This window comes from Notothenia coriiceps, unplaced genomic scaffold (genome assembly GCF_000735185.1).
Source record: "Notothenia coriiceps isolate Sejong01 unplaced genomic scaffold, NC01 NC01_scaffold00023527, whole genome shotgun sequence".
In the NCBI taxonomy this organism is placed as follows: Eukaryota; Metazoa; Chordata; class Actinopteri; order Perciformes; family Nototheniidae; genus Notothenia; species Notothenia coriiceps.
Window position 1 is genome coordinate 104,599 of NW_011356228.1, and position 20,508 is coordinate 125,106.

At 41.4% G+C, this 20,508-nt stretch overlaps 2 protein-coding genes across 2 annotated transcripts; one reads left to right on the forward strand and one right to left on the reverse strand.

Annotated features, from left to right (window-relative positions):
* Positions 1 to 1,460: 1,460 nt before the first annotated feature.
* On the forward strand, positions 1,461 to 4,233 carry LOC104954592 (oxygen-regulated protein 1-like). The gene is made up of 4 exons (XM_010781741.1): positions 1,461 to 2,093; positions 2,664 to 2,820; positions 3,282 to 4,097; positions 4,208 to 4,233. The coding sequence occupies exons 1-4, from the start codon at positions 1,461 to 1,463 to the stop codon at positions 4,231 to 4,233; spliced, it is 1,632 nt and encodes a 543-aa protein (XP_010780043.1).
* Positions 4,234 to 11,155: 6,922 nt separating this feature from the next.
* On the reverse strand, positions 11,156 to 20,335 carry LOC104954571 (microtubule-associated protein 4-like). The gene is made up of 9 exons (XM_010781700.1): positions 17,225 to 20,335; positions 17,048 to 17,132; positions 16,465 to 16,543; positions 16,271 to 16,379; positions 15,985 to 16,116; positions 14,498 to 14,587; positions 14,171 to 14,314; positions 12,611 to 12,795; positions 11,156 to 12,526 (listed from the first exon to the last, which is right to left on the reverse strand). Exons 1-9 carry the CDS (start codon positions 20,309 to 20,311, stop codon positions 12,358 to 12,360), a joined length of 4,080 nt encoding a protein of 1,359 aa, XP_010780002.1. The 5' UTR covers positions 20,312 to 20,335; the 3' UTR covers positions 11,156 to 12,357.
* Between the last annotated feature and the right edge of the window lie 173 nt (positions 20,336 to 20,508).

Genomic DNA, 20,508 nt, shown 5'->3' on the forward strand with positions numbered 1-20,508 from the left:
TGTTTTCTTATTGTTTTGTTTGAGCAAAATTGACAATATATTCCCAGGGGAGAGCCTTTATAAAGTTGTGTTTCAGGTCTGTTTAACATATGAAACATAGAATGCATACTTCTCAGGTCCTGACACCACCTCTACTGTATGTCCTGCTATGACAGCTCTACATGCACCTGTGTCACACACCTTTCTGAAGAGGATTTACAAGCAATGCACTTGCAGGGGGGATTAACTTTGCACAAAGATTAAGCAAATTACACAGGATGGTGTCTCCAGAAATAAACTGTTGCTGTGCAGTTAGCTTAACAGCAGTCACCATGTAGAACACGGAAAAGCTTTTCATGGATTCTTTCAAAACGGTTGGGAATTTTACAATGCCGGAGTAGGTGAGTGTACGTTTGAATCTATGATTTTTTGTGGTATTTATTTGCTTGTTTACTGCCTCCAGTTATAATCTGTATTATGTGTAACCCTTGCAGCAGTCATCTCATGAGCGTAGATCGCAACAAAATAATGTTTCCAATTGATTTTGTCTCCAACAATTTTTCCAATATTGCAATATTGTCCTTCCTGCTTATAAAAAAGAATATTATATATTTTTATTAACAGAAAATACAGCATAACTTGTACTGCTCAAACTACAAATACTAAATAATACATCTTAATACATTTTATTAACTTTTTAAGTGACTATTACAATGACTGATTAGCAATTTAAATAAAATAAAATAAAAATGGTTTGCAATTTAGCACTGATGCACTTTTTTCACACTATATAGCAATTCAATATTCAAAAAGTTGTGATGGATTAATTTGAAGTGCATCAGAGATGTTATACAACATAGGGTTACAGTTTGAATTGATATTTGTATATATGCACTTTCTATATTAAAAGTAAAACACTAACATGTGGTTTAGCATATTTCTCTTAGCATAAGAGGGAAAAAAAGAAGCTAGTACAATAATTAGTCTAACGTGTATCGCGTGTTATAGTGCTACGACCCGGGTAATCAAATAATTAAAGATGGCGTTCACGTGGCATGATTCCCAGAATTGGGGTGATTTACCTAATGGCCACTGTGAAGTAAACAACATATGCTAGCAGGAAGTTTCACTTGTTTACGCACATCATTAGAGTTGTGGTGTTATGTTATGTGTGTGTCTGACCGAGGGTCAATCATTTTTTTCATAGATTTCCTGAAGTCTTCTGTTATTGACTGTTGTGATTATTTGTTGTGCATCACTGGAAACTGAACAAAAATAGATATAAAGATATTTGTTTACTCTTTACCACATTACTTAACGTGCAGGAGCAACTTGATAAACCTTTTGCAGTACTTAACTATAGATTATTGGCAGAAAGCTTTTCTATAAAATCAAATCATTTCCTACAATGGGAAGTGAAAGAAACAGATTCCTTACCTCTATTTCGCTCCCCTTCCAGCTGATCGGCCATTATGAGTGAGATGGGGTTTCCGAGGGTCCCCCCTGAACAGTCATCGGGGAGTGGGCACTCCTTTGGCACCCCACGCCATGCGAGAGTCATTGACCCCATCCTATCAAAGAGGGTCTGCTTCTACAAAAGTGGAGACCCTCAGTTCAATGGCCTGCGCATGGTCATCAACAACCGCACCTTTAAAACATTTGACGCTCTTCTGGACAGTCTCTCTAAAAAGGTTCCCCTGCCGTTTGGGGTGAGGAACATCACCACTCCTCGGGGGGTTCATGCAGTCCATACTTTGGATGAACTGGAGGATGGAAAATCCTACATCTGCTCCGATAACCGTAAGGTCAAACCGTTCAACCTGGCATTGGCCAGGAAGAAGCCGCCGCCATGGTACAACGCAAGGCCTGTTAGTTCCCGTCGCCGGACCGTCCAGCAGGCCAGGTCTTTCCCCGGGAAGAACCTCCACAAGCATGAGCAAGTGTTTATGCGCACCCCAAAGAAGCTACTGGTTTTTCGCAATGGGGACCCCACTGTTAAACACACAGTGGTGCTTCACAAGAGGACTACACCATCCTTTGAGTCCATCCTGGATTATATTTCAGAGCTGGTACAGTACCAAGTGGCAAAATTGCACACAGCTGATGGAAAACGAGTGAGTGACTCCTATATGTCCATACAATTCATTTCTAAGGAGAAAATAGCACTATGACAACTTACTAGAAGTACATATAAATAATACATAACATATTTGATTTCCATTTTAAAACAGGCACAGTATACCCTCCTCTTGAGAAACCACAACCATATTATTACATAACTGTTTTTTTGAACGGATATGTAAGCAGATATCTTTGTAGCATTTAACTTGAGACATTACGATGCTAATATATATGTTTTATGTTCCGGTGAGTTCATTGCTGTTCCATAGAGAACTGGCTTGAACCTGTTGAACCAGTTATAACTGTCACAAGGAGAGAAAGTGTTAATCTTCTTTAGCAACTCACCCTAATACGTACTGAAGCATTCTGGGATACTGCACTGTAAGGCTTAAGGTCATGGATGTCATGTCAATTCAGAGCAGGGTGGTATTGCAAGGTGCCATTTGAACAAGCACTACATTTAATTAAGATTTGTAACACATACACTTAGCAATTAAGTCACTCCTTATCAGATGTACATTCAAGTTTTTCATTCTAGTGCTAAAAAAGTTTTCTTTCTGCAGGTGGATGGTCTTCCAGGCTTGATATTGTGCTCTGGGACTGTAGTGGCTGTAGGCAGGGAGCCATTCAGGCATGCAAACTACAATGAACAGAAATCGCCAGGTCCAACAATGCTGCGTACCAAAAGAGTGGGTTCAAGAAGACTAAGGGCTTTAAAACGTAAGTTTAGAAAAAATGTATTTTCTAAGCAATTATTTTACTTAGGTTTTAAGAATATTTATTCCATTGATGCAAACATACAGTGTGTGTCTGCAGTAATCTACTTGCTCTCATTGGATGAAGCCTTATGTGTAGCACTGTGGATTACTTACATACACTGTCAACTCGGCTATTGCTCTTCATCAGCTGTGAACTGTTGTACTCACTTTTAAATGTTTCTTTTTTTCCCTTCTCTTTCTTCTCCTTCATGCTTCTTGGCTTCCTCTCCAACTGCCTACCAATCCTCTTCAATCATTGCCCTAAATCTTTGGATATTTCACAACATTAACCTTTTTTGTACACATATCATTTATTTGAATCAAAAGGTAAAAAGAAGTCCCTATCATGCACTTCAAAATCAAGAACTTTCTCCTCCTCATCCGAGAAGTACATCGTGAATCGGATTCATAACTCCATTGCAGGAAGTTCATACGACCTACCTAGTCACTCATTGGAGTTGGAGTCAAGTCGTATGCTGGAATCAGTACCAGAAACACCTGAAGGGCATGAAAGCGTCCTGCCCTCGGAGGACGACATTGAAAAGTCCTTTCGTGTGAACCAAGATGGTAGCATGACAGTGGAGATGAAAGTGCGCCTGACAATCAAGGAAGAGGAAACCATCCATTGGACGACCACTCTGTCACGCTCAGCTTTAGCCAATCAGCTTAATGAGACCTGTTTGCCCGAGCTTGATGCAGAGCGGGAGATCAGCTCAGCAAAACCAAACTCACAGGAATTACAAAGCACTGCGGCCTCCACCGATACCATCAACAAGGACAGACCTCATGATAACAATGACGATAATCCTCCATCGCTGTGCAATGGAGCTTTCAGTGAGAGTGGCATAGAAGAGGACGATACCAAAGTACACAGGGAGGTGGTGTCCCCTAGGAGTACTTCTACACCAGAGCGGAAGCAAATGAGAAAAAAGCAAACATCTCTGGAGAGTATACAATTATTGACGGCAGAGGGGATTCAGGAAGATATGGTCGGTTCCTACTCCTTCAGAGAGCAGATGGAAAATGGGGCCATGACAGAGCAGTACTGCATGGTCAAACAGAGTAGCAGTAGACCAGTGCCCAAACCTAGAAGAATTAGCTCTTTCGATGGCAACAGCAGAAATGTGTCCACCTTCAAATCAGCAGGTCTGATGTCTGAAATCCTGCAGATTGAATCCAACGAAGAGGAGGTCCAGGAAACCGTCTTACATGTATATGAACAGCAGACCTACCAGGAAAGTTTATTTGCAAACCATAGTTCACAGGGAACTGCTTCTGGGGTTCCTCTTTGCAGGCTAGCTACTTCAGATACTGGACAGCTCTCTTCTAATAATGAGTGTGAACTCCAGGTCTGGGGGACATCATCAGCTTCTGAGTCAATAAGAATGTTGAGAAATGAGAGTCAGTCCGTCAATTCTGATTTAACTTCGCCTTCACTCAAGACTGGTGCAATTCAGGCAAGAAATGCTCAACAACGTTTCAAAAAGCCCACGAAAAGCAAGAAGCCCCAACAACGAGAGGCCAATAAAGATAAGAGGGTATCCACAAAACCAAAAGTCATGAAGAAACGTGTTTTTAGGCTTATGTCACCAGGGAAAAGACAAAAAAATAATTCTACAGGAGCAACCGATAAAAGTAATAAAGCTAAAACGTTTTCTAGTGCTGGATTCCTTAAGAGAATATACGGGAAAAGATCAAAAACACCTAAAAGCATGATAAAGCTCAAAAAGGTACCAAAACAAGATGGAGAAGGGGGTTGTGCAAGAAATAGCTCACAACAATCGGAGAACACAATGAAATGTATTCGAGAAGACCAAAACATACCATCTTCATTGAAAAATACTTCTTTGGAGACAGCTGATTTAGAAAAAAGCCACATGACTGTTTCTACAAATGAAGCCAGCCAAACTAGGGGAATACTGACACGACAGACATCAATGCATCAGGGGGAAAAGAACAAAAACGAGTCATATGATGTCAGCAAACACACATCTTTGCCTGCTTTTAACTCATCCAGTTCTATTACTAATGAATATGTGGAAAACTGGCTGGAGAAAGCCCATCTTAACCCCACGGACTATCCAGAAGAGGACAGTAAAAGCATAGAAGCAGTAACCCCTATACAAACACAAAACAGCAGGGATGAGGAGTTTGAGAATGGGAATGGCTTGACGATTGTGGCGGAGGAGGTTAAGTGTTTGGAAGAAAAAATACAATCATGTCCAACAGTCAAAAATGACAAACTGCCTGTGAATGGGTTAAGAGGTTCTGTCAAACAAAGGATCCAGTCTTTTGAAATTAAATCATCGAGCCCATCAATGGAGAAATCCACACAAAATGCGCAAAATGTCCGTAGTCATACCACCACAAACACAAACAACTGCAACAGTTTAGCTGAGGTTAATACAGAACCAACAATTCCGCTTTGGAATCATATCTGTTCTGAAAAAAATCCACCAACTAATGAAACATCCAGGGAAATGCCATCAGTGAGCAAACTGGAAAATAAATCAAGTCCAATCCAAATCCCACCTATAAAAGAATCACCTTACAATAGTCTTTCAATGGAGCTACCACCCCCACCACCACCAGCTGAAGATACAGAGCTATCAAACACTGAATGTTGTGGGATGGATGCATCCTCATTGCCCAGCTGCCCATTAGACAGGCTCTCATCAGAGAGCAGTCAAATGTCAGAAAATCTAACATTATCCACCAGTCCTACATCTGACAAGACCATATCACCAACCGACCACATCATGGAAATGACAACATCAATTCAGACTGACATTCCTTCAACGGAGAGGAATGCACCATTAACAAGAGCTCCATCCATTAAAAGGGCCCCTTTGGTCAGTAATGTATCTCTTGACAGAAAAATGTCTATCAGAAAGGCTGGTCTAGATAAATATACTTTATGCAGTAATGCCACTTCAGAAACAAACACACCATCTTCTCCTGTCCACACGGTGTGCAATGATGTACTGCCAAATGGTATCCTTTTAACAGGGACACCACAAACAAGGGAATCACCATTAGAAGAGACACACATTTCAAACAGCATCTTACATTGTGAAAGTAGTCAGTCATGGTATACTACTATAACGCCTACTAGTTCAAAATCTGAAGAAAGGATGTCATCAGCCAGTATTTCATCATGTGACACCCCAACACCAAGTGATTTTCCATTGGAAGAGACAATAAGGGAGAAAAACAATTTTACCAAAAAAGAGGCATCATCACCAAGCACCTTGGTGAAAAAACGTGTGACAATTCCATCTCCAGCAAGCAGTCCATCTCTAGAGAGAAACTGCCAAAACAAGAAGTCTCCAAAATTGACATCATTGCAACGCCATATTCCAGATAAAACTATGTCACCAAATATTGGAATGCAAAGACATGGATCGCCAAAAGCTAGCCCCTCCACTATCAGAAAGCTTTATACACCTAGATCACAAAAGAGAATGTCTCCATATTCTCAGTCTTTGGACGTTGCGTCACCATCTGTCAGACACAAGTCAAGTGAGAACATGCTTTCAAGAAATCTCTCCTCAGACAGTGCATCAGAGCCAAAAGATAATACACTAAAGCAAACAACACACCACAGAAAGCATCTCTCAACAGTAAAATCAACCTCTGAAATGGACAAAACACTAACTTGTGACAAACGTAAGCCTTTGGAAGCTGATCAGACGGATTTCAATAAGGGGACAAATGACATTACAACATCAGATGAAGAGAAATCCATAACACAAATAATGTCCCCGCCATTACACATGGCAAATCAGCCAAACATGAAACCTGTGCTTGAAAAGATTTGCTACTCAATAAAGTCCATTAGACAGATTACACAGAACAACCGTCGATCATGTCTGGAAAAGTCCAACAGCCTGCCTGACTTCTCTTCTCATGTAGCCTCAACATTTGGCTCATCCACTAAAGCTCTCCTTGCTTTCTTGTCCGTCATGACCCTAAAGGAAGGCATGGCTAACCTTGATATGGTCGAGCTGAATGCAAACAGCGTAAGCTGTGCAGAAGCTTTAAAAATGATTGATTCTCTCAGAGAAATTGCCAGCATTGAGGACTCCAATGAGTTACAAGTTAGTTTGTCCAATTTACAGCAGTCTGCCTCGAAGCAGCTACTTCAAAGTTGGCAGGGCTTTCAGGAACTCAAATGCAAGAGCCACAGCGAAACACCGATTTATTCAGAAGACGGACATGCCACCCAGGCTGGTCCAGAAAAAGACTGTGGCATTGATGAAAATGTAATTGATGAGATTGTGGATACTCTTGGCATACCTGATCAACTCAAGGAGGAATTGGACTCTCTTTCAATAATTGTCAAAAGGGACAATGAAGAAGAGATAGAAGTGGAACCAAAAGACAACATTAAGGCCAAGATATCCCAATTCTCCACAGGCGATGGTGTTGGTGTAAGGACTGTTGCTCAAGATGAGAAAGTTAAAGTTGATGTGGGCTCCATTATTAGAACATTCACAGACATTACCCAGCCAAAACAGTCCAACACAGTCAGGATCACTAAAGAAACCAATGACAATGCTAGCCAATATGGGCAGGATGGTGCGGCTCCATGTCCACCAACTGAACCCAATGATAAAGAGATACCAAATGAAAGGCAGCCATCAGTGCTTGTTAAAGATAACTGGGAGCAAGGCCACAAGGAAGACAAATCAAACCAAGAAAGGGATCAAACTAATGAAGTAGTCAGCGACAAGCAGAGTTTTGAAGAAGATAGTTGTACATTCGAGCTGGATCAGCAAGACAAGGTTAATCAGATGAGGATGTACAGTGAAGAGAGTTTCCCTGAGAACGAGCTTAGCCATTATGACGAGTCAGGTACAGATGAGGAAGGGCAGAGCATGTCAAGTGCCATTAAAGATTTAGAGGCGACTGTGAGCTGTGAGCAGAGTGCATCGAGCTCAGAGTCAGCTGAGCAACATAGTTCAGAAGAGGAACAAGAAGTTGAATGTGAGGGGATACTAAATGAAAACTTGAACCATTCTGAGGAGGAGGAGGAGGAGGAGGAGGAGGTGAAGCAACCAAGCCCGGATTACGATGTTGAAGTAAGAGGGGAAGAAATTATTTCCAGTCCAGATAGCCAACACAAGTCCATATCAGAGGAAGAGGAATCGGAGATCGGATGTCAAGCAGGATCTACAGGACCGAATGTCAGTTTTGATGAAAGCACATGTAACTCAGATGTTGATGATCCATGTTCAGAGGAAGAGGAGCAAGAGGTTGAATGTACGAAACTACAGGTTATCATTGAGGAAAATGTGTCTGGCAATGAGGCTGAGGAGGAAGAATACCTTGATCATCTTCCAGTTCAGAGGGAGATAAAGGATTTGATTGCAGAGACAGAGGAGAACGAGGTCAGCTCAGACGATGAGGACCAACACGAAACACAAATATGTGATGAGATTAGTCTAAGAAACTTGATAGAAAATCAGGATTCATATGCCAATAGCAGTTTGATTAATTCTCACAATTTAACAAAGAGTTATGGATTCAATGCGGGTGAAGATAGTGGGAATGACCACAGCAGCTGTGAAGAACATATAGAAGTAGATCAACCAAAGGTCGACGATGGACAGATCAACTGCTTGAATAAATCATTATTAAGCTTCGATGTAAGAGAAGAAAAAGAGGCCAATATGGACAGATATAAGGAAGCTCCTGAATTGACAACAAAGTGTAAAGTAACAACAAGTGAAAAGGCCGTGGACAAACTCAAGCATCAATTTGAAGAATTCATATCCCAATCTGTCACAGAGAGAATAATTCTTTTGGAAAAGAAAGTTGCTGATGAACAGAAGACAACAGAGAGTTCTGCCATCAAACGCTCCTCACAAAGACATCTCGAGTCAGATATGGAGAACTCCCCCTCTGAATCGCCTACATCTCAAACAACTCCCATCAACCGATCACCTCCGCAGTCGTCCTTATCGTTCAGCTACGATTCCAGTGGCGTTATAACATCAGAGCCTGAAAGCAACAAGGTACGATTAATAAGGGAAATGTTCCTGGCAAAAAATGCCACAGATGTCCAGCACGGACGTTTCCCAAGCCTGAAAAAATCAGATCTGTCCGACATAAGAGCGGAGACCTCAGCTAGTGCCGGGTACCAGTCTCTGACTTCAAGTGACCTGTCCAGCGGCGACGATGATTCAGCACGAAAATCCATCACTAAAGGCTTTGTGAGAAGAACTATCGAAAGGCTTTATGGCAAAAAAGAAGCAAGACCAGATGAGGAGGTGATTGAAAAGCCCCCATCTGCTACAAAAGAGAAAACGAAAGAACATCCGAGCGTTTTCTCGCCTTTCCACATAGCCAAAGCCATGTCTGAGTTGTCTTATTTCAATTCATCTTCTGCTGTGGACACCTTGAGTGAAGCAGCACGTTGCATTACTTTTCATGCACAGGTCAGGCCAGAAGACGCTATTGATCCTGAACAATGGCTGTTTAAAGAAAACACGCTGATGAGAAAGTCGATTTCAGACCCGGTTGGAATAAACAAAAACTCTACAAAGTCTCTTCAAGGCCAAGGAATGTGTGAGGATACAGAGGAGAACACCTCACATACCCGTATTGACATTGAAGTTGAGGACAAAAAGTTGACATTTACAAGAAAGTGCACCTACTTTTCTCTCCATGCTAGTGACTCAGAACCATGTCAAGAAGACCTGAGCATAGTTAGTAAGAACAGCGCTCATGTTGACGGTATCATAGAGACAAGGGACAGTTTGGAAGACACCAAGATTTGGGCGGAGAGGAACGGCACGCTGCCCGGTGTTGGCGTTATTGACTTTAAGAAGAAGGATAACAAAGTGCATCCACTGGTAGAGCCTTCACCTGATGCTGAGGTAGTTGTGTTGCAGCCTGGGAAAGGACAGGGAGTCATGAGCAGAAGGGTCGAGGATCCTGATATGTTGGACGTACTTTACAATTTTTGTGGTCAGAATTGTCCTTTCTTGTAAGGACGTCTTACATTTTTAACAAAAGTTGTTCAAAAATAAGTTGTTGAGCTACAGCAGGACATATTGTCTTTGGTGCCTACATTTTGATGATGCCATAGCCTTGGCAAAATACACTATCATGTCAACTCATTTGAGCCAAATGCTGAATGTGTTACAAGCCAATGTATTAACCCTTTATTTACCATCTCAGCTAAGAGTTTGTGCTCATTATTATGTCAAAATAGTTTTTTTGTTACATGGTGATTGTTTATTTGCCACACTCTGGAGCAGCTCTTTTCTTATTATAGGTTGCATGTCAACAGATCAAGTCCCGAGAGCATTAGTGTAATCTTGTTTTAAAACTCTTAAAGCAGATCAAGTCCCTGCAGATGTCATCCTGAGTCAACACGTCACTTTGTTGTTGCAGCTCAGGTATGGGATGAAGTTCAGGTCAACATTTTGTAACTGTATATATATATATATACACATGTTGTGTGCAAACTGTAGAAATTGTCATTTAATATCCTGATGAATGTTTTTTTGTATATTGGGTGTCTAAAGTGTAAATAAGACATTGATTTTCATAGCATAATACTTATTTACCAAGCATTTATAATTAGAATACATGTTTTTTTTTCAATTTGGCAGCTGTGACAATTTTGTCTCTTAAATTGATGTGTGAGAATAAAAGTGTGTATTTACAAATGTTGGGAATTCTTTTTTACTGTGAGATAACATTTTTCCAGACTAAGATAATGTGCATTTAGTCCCGAGGTGGTCCTAGTGTCAGTGAAAGTCAACAGGCCAAGGTGACCACTGTGTTTGAGATACCTTAGGAAGCTCAGTTTGGTTGTTTTTCTCCTGCTGATCAGCATCCGATCTCCGTGGAGGAGCTGTTTTCTCACTCTGCGGCTGAGGAAGTATCCGTGTTGTTCTAAGGTTGTTTTGTTTCTCAGAAGTTGCCATCGAGCTGATCCGTGTTGTGACAGGAGTGTCGAGGAATGCACTAAGAGGGGAGTGTTTAGATCTGCAACTACAAAGAGAATACATGACAGCAAGACAATTCCCACAATTGACACCTGTCAAACATTAATACAAATTAAGGCCGTTTATAGGTGTGATCCATAAATACGTTTCACATTCGAAAGATGATCATTTTAAATCAAAAATAATCCAGTGTTACATCTTTTAACATACAACAACAATGTCCACTAGATGGCATTAGTGACTAATACTACAATGTAGACTGAAGAGGGTCAGAAGCTTGCTAGTGGAAATGGAAGAGCACAAAAAAAGAGAACTGAGTAAGAGAAATTGTTTTAAATCGTTTATTATTTAAATAAATATTTACATACAGCTTCGTATAAATCAAATATCTTTTTCTCCACGACACATTTTTCTAAAAGCAATTGCTTTAACAAGTAGGAAAAAGAAAAGAAGGGATGGAGTACAATGATACTGTAAATCTGTGTAGAGAGGAAGAGATACAACCCCTCATGTTGATCACCGAGCAAATGTTCCTGTTGGTAATCATAAAGGCTGAACCTTAACACATCCATTATTAATGTTGTTATAGTATGCATAACTCTACATGATCATTTGATATACATTTCATTCGATTTTACTTAGGTAAAAGGAGAATGATACTCTACATTAACGCAATAAAAAGCCATAACGTATGGCTAGGAAAAAAACAAAAATGTAAGTGACACATTATTCATTCAGGCACAAAGAAAGCAATAGACAGCTTCGGTGAAATTAAAAGGACATCACTCATACAGTTTTAGGCTCCAATGCCCTGCTAAAAACGGTGTACAGTATATGGCTCAGCTCGGAAAACTAAACGGGCAAGGTGATCTAAGAAATTAGAGAACACAATTAATGCCCTGGCTACAGCTTCAACCCACATCTCTTTAGGATGATCAGTTTGAAATGTTATAATAAAAACATGACAGTGAAATCAGTGGGACTTGTGTGGAAAAAATACATATTTAATCCGCCAGTAACATGATCGCTGCTGCTTAAAACCCAATCTGAGACGACGGCAGCATCACTTTGAGCTGTGAAGAGATGGATATGATAATCCGTTGAAGTACACTACATTATGCAATTAAAAATCATTTCAACTTAATATGGACAAAACTCTAAAATAACATTTAAAATGCACCTGTTTGACCTCGCAGGAATTCAAAGGAAAACATCAATGAAAGGCTCTTTGTTTTCTATTGCTGTCAGGTCATGCATGTAAACTCTATCCTTCTAATAAAACCAATTGTTTACTTAAAAGTGTATGAAGAAAATACTCTAATTTTCCAAAATACCATTCGGGGAGGGATTAAAGGGCGAGTTAATAAAAATGATTAACAACACCTTGTTGTTTTCATCCTGAGATTTAAACCAATGTGTGTCCTCTTCACGGAGTTATTTACAGTTTGTTTTTTACATTTTGTAAATCTGGATCAGACGCTGTTTAGCGATGATGCGTCCCGGTTCGATCCATTGTCACCTTTTCCTGGAGACTGTCATACTGCGTCAGTTTTTGGCTGGGATGAGCGCGTTCCACTCACAAAGTTATAAACCAAAAACTGAGAAGTGGAAAAATAATGTGTGGCGAAGAGCTTCCCGTCGGGTGTGGGGTCGGAGAAAGCGATCTCGTCTTTGCTCAGGTACGAACCGTAATCAAAGTTGTTCCTGTGGAGGAAAGAACAAAATGGATGTCATTATGTCTGTTATTTTGAGGCTTTATCATATAGGTGGTTTTGAAGATGTTCTGACCTGAGGCACTCCAGCATGCGGGAGGCGATGCCCTTGCGTCTCATCATGTTCACCACCCAGATGCGACTGATACCACAGATTGCTGGCTCCGGTGTCGTGGAGCAGCACCACGCTCTCTGGCGCTCAAACATCACCTTTTCTCCCTCTGTGCCCTCCGGTCCATGCTCCTCGATCACCCTGTATCCCTGCGATCATATAAAGGCTCAGTACAGTTTTACCTGAGGGTCTAGAAGAGAGGTCTAAGGCATATCTATTAAGAATTGTATTGACAGCATTCCTGAAGTGCATCACCATGAAATGGTTAAAACCAGAACCACCCACCTAGGGATGGGAATTTGAAAGCAAAAATACATTTGAATATTTGACCCCCAAAAAAATGGTTAACCGATTAACCGAAATGTACATATCCTATCAAAAAAAAATAAAAAATGTGGGAAAAGATTTTACAAAAAAATAAAAAATAAATTAATTTTGAAAAATAAATAAATACATAATCAAATAAGTATGGAAACCAAGTCGAATTTGTCAAATGTATTGAACTGGTGATCACAGTTTGAACAGTTGACAGCTATAGACCTAGAGCACATGTGTCAAACTCAAGGCCCGGGGGCCAAATCAGGCCCTTGGTGGATTTAATTTCGGCCCGCAGGATCATTTCTAATTACTATTAGATCTGGCCCGCCGCTATATTGCACGCACACCTTCTCTCCATCCTGAGGGTCTCCTCAGCTCAGAGCCTGACCCCAAACATTGATGAACTTGCACCCAAGATGAGATGCCAAGTATCTGAACTAGCATCACAGAGCAGCACACTGAGTTTAATGGATGTTTCCTTCTGCACCAAAAACAGGGCATGTTTGGTTTTTTCTTTGAGGGAAATTGTTTTTTTGAAGCTGTTGTTGGCCTGTGGAAAAATGTAATCTTAAGAAATTACTCTGCAGATAGAGCCATAAGAAACGAATGCAACTGATTATTTAATGTTTAATGTTGTTTTTATAGGCAATCATTTAAGCTTTTATTAGTTCTAGGTTTAATATGTGCAATAAGTTCATTTCAATAAGTTTTGCAATAAAAATTGAACATGGAGTCCGGCCCTCGACTAGTACCGATTTTTAAATGTTGCCCCACTGTGTATTTGAGTTTGACACCCCTGAGAGAGCTTTCATGCTTAAAACATAACTTGGTTTCCTGATGGATGTGGACATAAACGCGAGTGAAGTATAACCGGACGCGAGAGAGAGATCACCACTTGTATGTCACTTGTATTCTCTCTCCATCATTATTATTTTTGTTTATTTACTATTATTTCTTATTTATTTTTCTAAGGTAGGTCATCTTTATTACATTTTTTATTTTATTTTGCCCTGGAGCGGTACTGAAAATGTGAATGTGACTGAAAGATATTTTGTACTGTATTATTACAACTGAAAATGTGATATTTTGTACTGTAAGGTTCTAAAATAAATAAAATAAAGGCTCTGTATAGTTCAAACTCATGCAGTCCGTTCATCCTTAACATGTTTTTGTAATAAACGAGTGTCAAAGATTGCAGTCTCTTACCTCTTGTATGTGCTCCGCTATAAGGCATCCACACACTTTCCTATCATGGGAGATGAAGAGGAAGGTCTTGGTCACAGAGGGACACTTGGTCTCCACCTGCTGGAAGCCCAGGTCATTGTCCACCATCTCCCTGATCTCCTCCACCTGAGAAAAACCAACAGTTAGTGGAAATGAAGATAACAAATGCTGGTGTGGTATTTTTCTCAAAGTTTTCCATTTGAATAACATCATATGTGTGATTTCATAAATTGTAATTGCGTCAGTAATGCCCATCATTGTTAAAGAATTCTATGATGGCAAAGGTTAATCCCCATTCACACACTGTACCTTCTTCAGAGCATATTTGGGATCGTCAGGCAGGACCAGAATGATCTTGCCATCAGGATACTCTGCCAGGATCCTCTCTTTCTTCCATCCCTGAAAAAGAGAAGGGAAAAATTGATGAATTTACAAGATAAACTCTTAAGCATAATGTTATTGTCCACATGAGGCTTTCTACTTCATTTACTAAATACAGTAACTACCTATGTGGCACAAATAATGCAAATATGCTTGCCTATTAATGTTAGTAATGTAGCTGTTCTTTCTTCAAATTTACTTCAGATTATTTGACTATTGTTTTATTATTTCCCTTACAGGTTATTATTATGTTTTATTACATGGCTTAGTTGAATACTCGATTCTGATTGGTCAATTCAGAACACGTGACACATTGTTAATCCAGTAGGACAGACCGCTGTCAAGGACTTATTGACCGTTGTTAAGGACGCTCACATCTGCACAAAGTCCGTTTGATTGAACTGTATACAGTTTGGCCGAAAAGCAAACTGCATGCAAGAAAACAGCGCAGAAAGCCTCCTTTTTACGCAACGGGCCAGACATAGACATCAAACGGCAAAACATTCAGTTCAGTTACTTTGGCATTAGCGAAGGGATATCTAGATACTTCCCAAGGTTTGACATAATGAATTGTGCTACTTTTAAAGCAAGCAACGATGTTTTCAAATCTGTAATCAAAAAGCTCCTCAAAAACGCTATCGAAGCAGTTCCTGCCGTTGCTGAGGAGGATCAAGAAAGAGAAAATAAAAGAGGGTAAAAGACGGAGCGCTGGACGTCAGATAAATCACCAGAAGAAGGCAGAGAGGAAGTAAACACTAACAGGAACACGGTATGGGCTCTGCAGTGTTTAAGGACTTGTTAGTGGATCAGAAACCGTGAACGGAGTTGGACAGTGCTGCCGTAAAGTTGTTGTTGTTGCAGTTCCGGCCGTTGGTGCGCCGTGGAACGGAGTTTTTTTTTTTTTTTGCGGAAGAAATACGATCATTTTTAAGTCAATAAAATAATTTAAATTAATATTGGGAGTCGAGCCGTTAGTTTGTTTAGTATATGGCCGTGTAATAAGCAAACAGAACACCCTGATGAGCCTGTCGGGTGTTCTTTTCCCCATAATGACCGCCTCGCTGCACATTACCCCTTACTTATTTGCTCCATCATTTCATAGCTACATACTATTGCATGCTGCTGTTAGGACACTGTACAATTTAAAGTAATCTAAATAAATTGATGAAACTTAAAGTGTATTGAACATTAGGAATATTAGCTATACTTGGTGGCATCTGTTTGAATCCCAAAAGTGAAGTAAAGTTGTATTCACTTAGCGTGCGATCAAATAAGATTACCCTCTAACTGTTGGTTATTTATTTGGCAAATAAACGACTCTACACATGCTTGGTGTAATGCACTTATGTCAATACTGTGAGAGAGTAGGCAAGACAAATAATAAAGCCATTTCATTTAAAGAATCCTCCTCTCACCACATATTTAACAGCGCTGATGAACTGGTTGTGGAAGAGTAGATGCTGAGATTCATCTTCAGGGTTGGCAGCAGAGTAGAGCATCCCACACACGCTGCAGGCCACCGCTCCAAAATGCTTCTGTCCTGCATCCTGCGAGACACGGAAAACAACACATCACTACTCGTGTAAATGCATCCTCAAAATATTCCCTTGAATAAGCCCCGAAGGCCTCAACCTTCAATTTCTGATATCCTTTAAAGTTGTCTTACTATGAAATGAACAATAATAACAGACATATGCTCACAATGATGGTCTGGGTGCTGTCTTTGTCAGCCTCCTTGAGCTTCTTCACTTCTTTTTGCAGGCAGGCGTCAGAGAGAGGAGTCCTGCCATCCCTCGTCTCCGCTGCTCGCCTGTTCACAAACACACATTACGTTATTTTAGATTTCTGTTGCTACGAGAGAAAACATGTCAATTTACTCGAGAGGATCTTCTTACTCTTGAGGTTTTCCCGATGTCTTCTCTTCTGTCTTGACTGTTTGTGCCTTGTTCTCAGGAGATGGATCCACACCAGTCACTGTCAGAAAAGGTAAGATTATTTCAGCGGTGTGATTTTGTATATCAAGAAAATAAAATCTATTATTTTAGTTTTATGTTGTCATGCGATAAGTAACAACTGTGACAACAATGTGAAGTCTTCTTGATAATTCACATCATAATACATTTTCACAAAGATTTCGTGAAATTAAATGAAATACTTAAGAGAACAAATAAGAGTAATTGTTTACTGGAAGATATCCTGTGGGCACGGTCTGAAATGTAAAAGTTCCTAAAGCTTAGAATTAGTAGGAAAAAGTTAGAAGTAATATTCTTAACTGGCACTTACAATGACATTTAAGACCAATCAAACAGAACTGATTTGACCAATTATTATTAGATTAAAAAAAACAATAACGAAAAACATTTTACCATTTAAAGCCTTATTTTTTTTAATTAAAACATTTGATGCATTGTTTATGTATTCTCTGGGACCCTGTGACCGATGTTTAGAAGAAAATACTAGCTGCAAATAAATGCATACCTTTAGGCTTTTCTTCACACTTCAGTGTGTCAGACACTTTAGAGCCATCTTTACTGGGAATGGAAGAGGTGGGATTAGCTGTACCCTAAATAACAAAAAGAGAAAGGGATGAGTATCATAGTTTTTCAAAAATGCTGTTTGTGACACACGTTATGGCATAATTCATTTTTGAGTTACCTTGCATTTGCCATCTTCTGCTGACGGCTTCTGTGTGGTTTTCTGGGACGTTGAATCAACGTTGGTCTTAGGAACAGCTGGCTTTGTCTCAGATGTTGTTGAACCTGCAGACTGAGATGCTGTCTGCCTGAGCTGAGCTGCACCCTCACTACCAGCAGGCTTCAACTGAGGCGAGGCAGCGGGCCTGGACTGACCTGGAGCTGAAACAGCCTTTGACTCGGGTGACGTCATGAGAGGAGGCTTTAACTGAGCTTTAACTAAAGGATGTTTTAAAGAAGCTGTGACAGTAGCTGTGACAGTAGCTGTGGCAGTAGCTGAGGTCTTTAACTGGGGTGGCGTTGCAACTGCAGGCTTTAGCGGTGGATTTGTGGAACCGGCTGGCCTCAACTGACCTGGGATCAGTCCAGCTCTGAGTCTTGCCTGGTTTGCAAGATGTAACGACTGAAGAGTGGGTCTAGATTGCGCTGCAGGGTTGGACTGGACACCCGGTCGTGTCGGCCTTGGCTGAAGACCGGGCTTTTTTGTTGGTAACGGGTCGTCATCTAGTTCAAAATCATCAAAGGAATACTTTGGCCTAGGCCTGTATGGCTTGTACTCAACGGGCTTCTGTTTTTGAGCTTTAACTCCATTAGGCATGGGTGGGGGTACTGCCGGGAGGGTCCTCTTTCCTGCTGATCGGGTCACTTTAGGGGTGGGCCCCGGAGAAGGGGTTTCTTTAGGAGTCAGAGCCTTAGTTTGCCTTGTAGATTTACGAATTTGAGCGTTAGGAGTCACCTTTTTGGAGGCTTCAGCTTCAGGTTCAGGGGGTTCAGTTTTGGGTGTTTCTATTTTAGTGGGTTCAATCTTACTGGGTTCAGCTTTGGGAGGGTCAGCTTTAGGGACTTCTACCTTGGGTGTTGCAGGCTTGCTGTTGGAGGCGGGGCTTGGGAGAGGTGATACGGATGGAGCGGCTGCAGGTGGAGGAGGAGCTGTGGCCACAGGAGGAACTGAGAAAGGAAAGGATGCAGACATCGGTGATTGCCAATCCATGTCTGAAAACATCTGATTTGCTTGGTCCGACTTAAGCTTCTTCACACGTGCCCAAGACATTTTCTCTCTCTGCAGTTCAACCTGTCTTAGCCTCTGATATCTAGTTAGCTTCTTCTTCTCATGGGCTTTCAGTGGCACTGAAATCTGCGTGACAAAGAAACGCCTCTTTGGAGTTTCTGGAGTGGGCTTTGCGGCGGGCTCTGCAGCAGGCTTTACCTCAGTTGGGGGCCGGGCTTTAGGGGCCTCCTCAGCAGGGGCCACTGAAGCAGAGCCCTCCTCTGGTCCCGCAGGAGTTGCAACAACAGCAGTGTCTGCCTCTTGCTTGTTAACAGGTGGACTTTCCTTCTTGCTCGTTTCACTCTTGGATGCGGCTTCTGATGCTGCTGCTAGTTTTTCGTCTTCTATCCTCTTTAACAGCATGCTGTCCGTAGCAATGTCCTCTGCAATTTCGTGACACAAAGCTAAGAGGTTCAGCTGCTGTCTGTTTGCAGTTCTCTTCGAGGCCGCAGCCTTTTGCTCAGCCAGAGCTGCCAGGCGGGCTTTGGTTCTGGCCTGTGTGTTCATTTCTTGTTTCTTGGGTTTTTCTGCCCCTTGTTCCTTTTGATCATCTTTAGTCTTTTCATTTAGCTTCAAGCTGGTCCCACATGTATCATCTTTAGCTTTTTCCTCAGACTTTTTAGGAGGGTCTGCCTCAGGTGTTTTCTGGAGTTTTTTTATTATTATGATGTCACTATCTTCATCACTCTCTTCCTCTGCTACTACAATCTCACGTCCGATCTCTATATCCTGTAGAATCTGCACTTCTTGTAAATCCAAATCAGCATCGGCGTTTGTTATTATCAGTGAATTGCAGTCTTCATTCGTGACTTGAGCATGGCAGTTTGCCATATCAATCTCTGAGGTATTAACATCCATCAAGTCAGAGGTCGGGTGACTGCTGTGGTCGGAATTTTTAAGAACTTCAACACTTTGGTCTGTCATCTCCTGATCTACAACCTCACTTGAATTGGTCACTTTGATCTCATCAGCTGGGTGACATTGGTGCACTTCTGCCTGCAGGAAGTCGGCTCTTTGGGAACCATTTAAAATCCTTTCATTCTCCACATCGCCTTCCAAAGGACCGTCTGCATTCACCTGCTCTGAAAGAGAGTCCGACAAACCCGATTCAGCCGCTGCTTGAGTGACAATGTCGTAGTGAAATGCACCCGTTTGCATTGGTTCTAAGATAAAAAACTCCTCAGATGTACTATCTGGTATTTCCACTTTAGTGGTGGCTGTAGTTGTCGTCACTGTGACGTCTGCCACCTCCTGCACCTGTTCAGAAACCTCTGTGGCACTGGCACAATCTGCATACCCATTCCTTTCTCTTTGTAGTGTAGCATCTTCCGACTGGCCATCTGGCATGCTGATGTCATCGCTGGAGCTGATCACTGCGACTTGTTTCACATTCATGTTACTCTCCTCCAAATGTGCAGGAACACAACTCTCTGGCACTCTGACGGTTTGTGCTTCCACTTCAACATCTTGGCTGTCTGGGACACACATTTGTTCCTGGAGGTCTTCCTCTTTTCCCAGTTGTTGGCTACAACTGTTGTCTCTACTAGTTGATACATCTCCTTCCATCTCCCGAGTGTTCTGAATGTCCAGTAAAGACGCACCGTCGTGGTTCTCTGATGCTGTGGAAATCTCCCTGTCATCATTACTCTCTGGACTACTAATGGGCTCATACACCATCTGGTTTTCATGAATCTCAACATCTGCCTGATTAACCGTATTAATTGGCTCGCCTGATGCTGGAATTACAATATCAGCGTCATCCGGTTGCCCACAAACAAACACCATTACTTCATTGCTTCCAGTTCCTTCTCCTTCAATATCGCTGACCCTTTCTGTTGATAAACCGACAACATCCATATTCCCTTGGATATTCTCACTCGGCTGTATCTGCATGTTGGCATTTTCCTCACTTTCAGGCCAAGGAGGAGGTTGGTTAGTTTCACTCGATAAGGCTATAGTGGGTTCATCGACTCCCCCCGTCCTCTGGTTTTGCTCCTCCATGGTCGGTGCTGCATCAAAAATATCCTCCGGTGTTTTAGTAGTTTCCATATTTATTTGAACGTCTGTAACATCCACACATTCAGCATTAACCTCATTTTCCTTTTCCTTACTCTCACAACTTGCAGTCACTAGATGATTTTGAGCTTCGGCGTGGAGTTCTGGGCTCCCCTTGATTTGCATTTCGTCTGTAAGGGGTT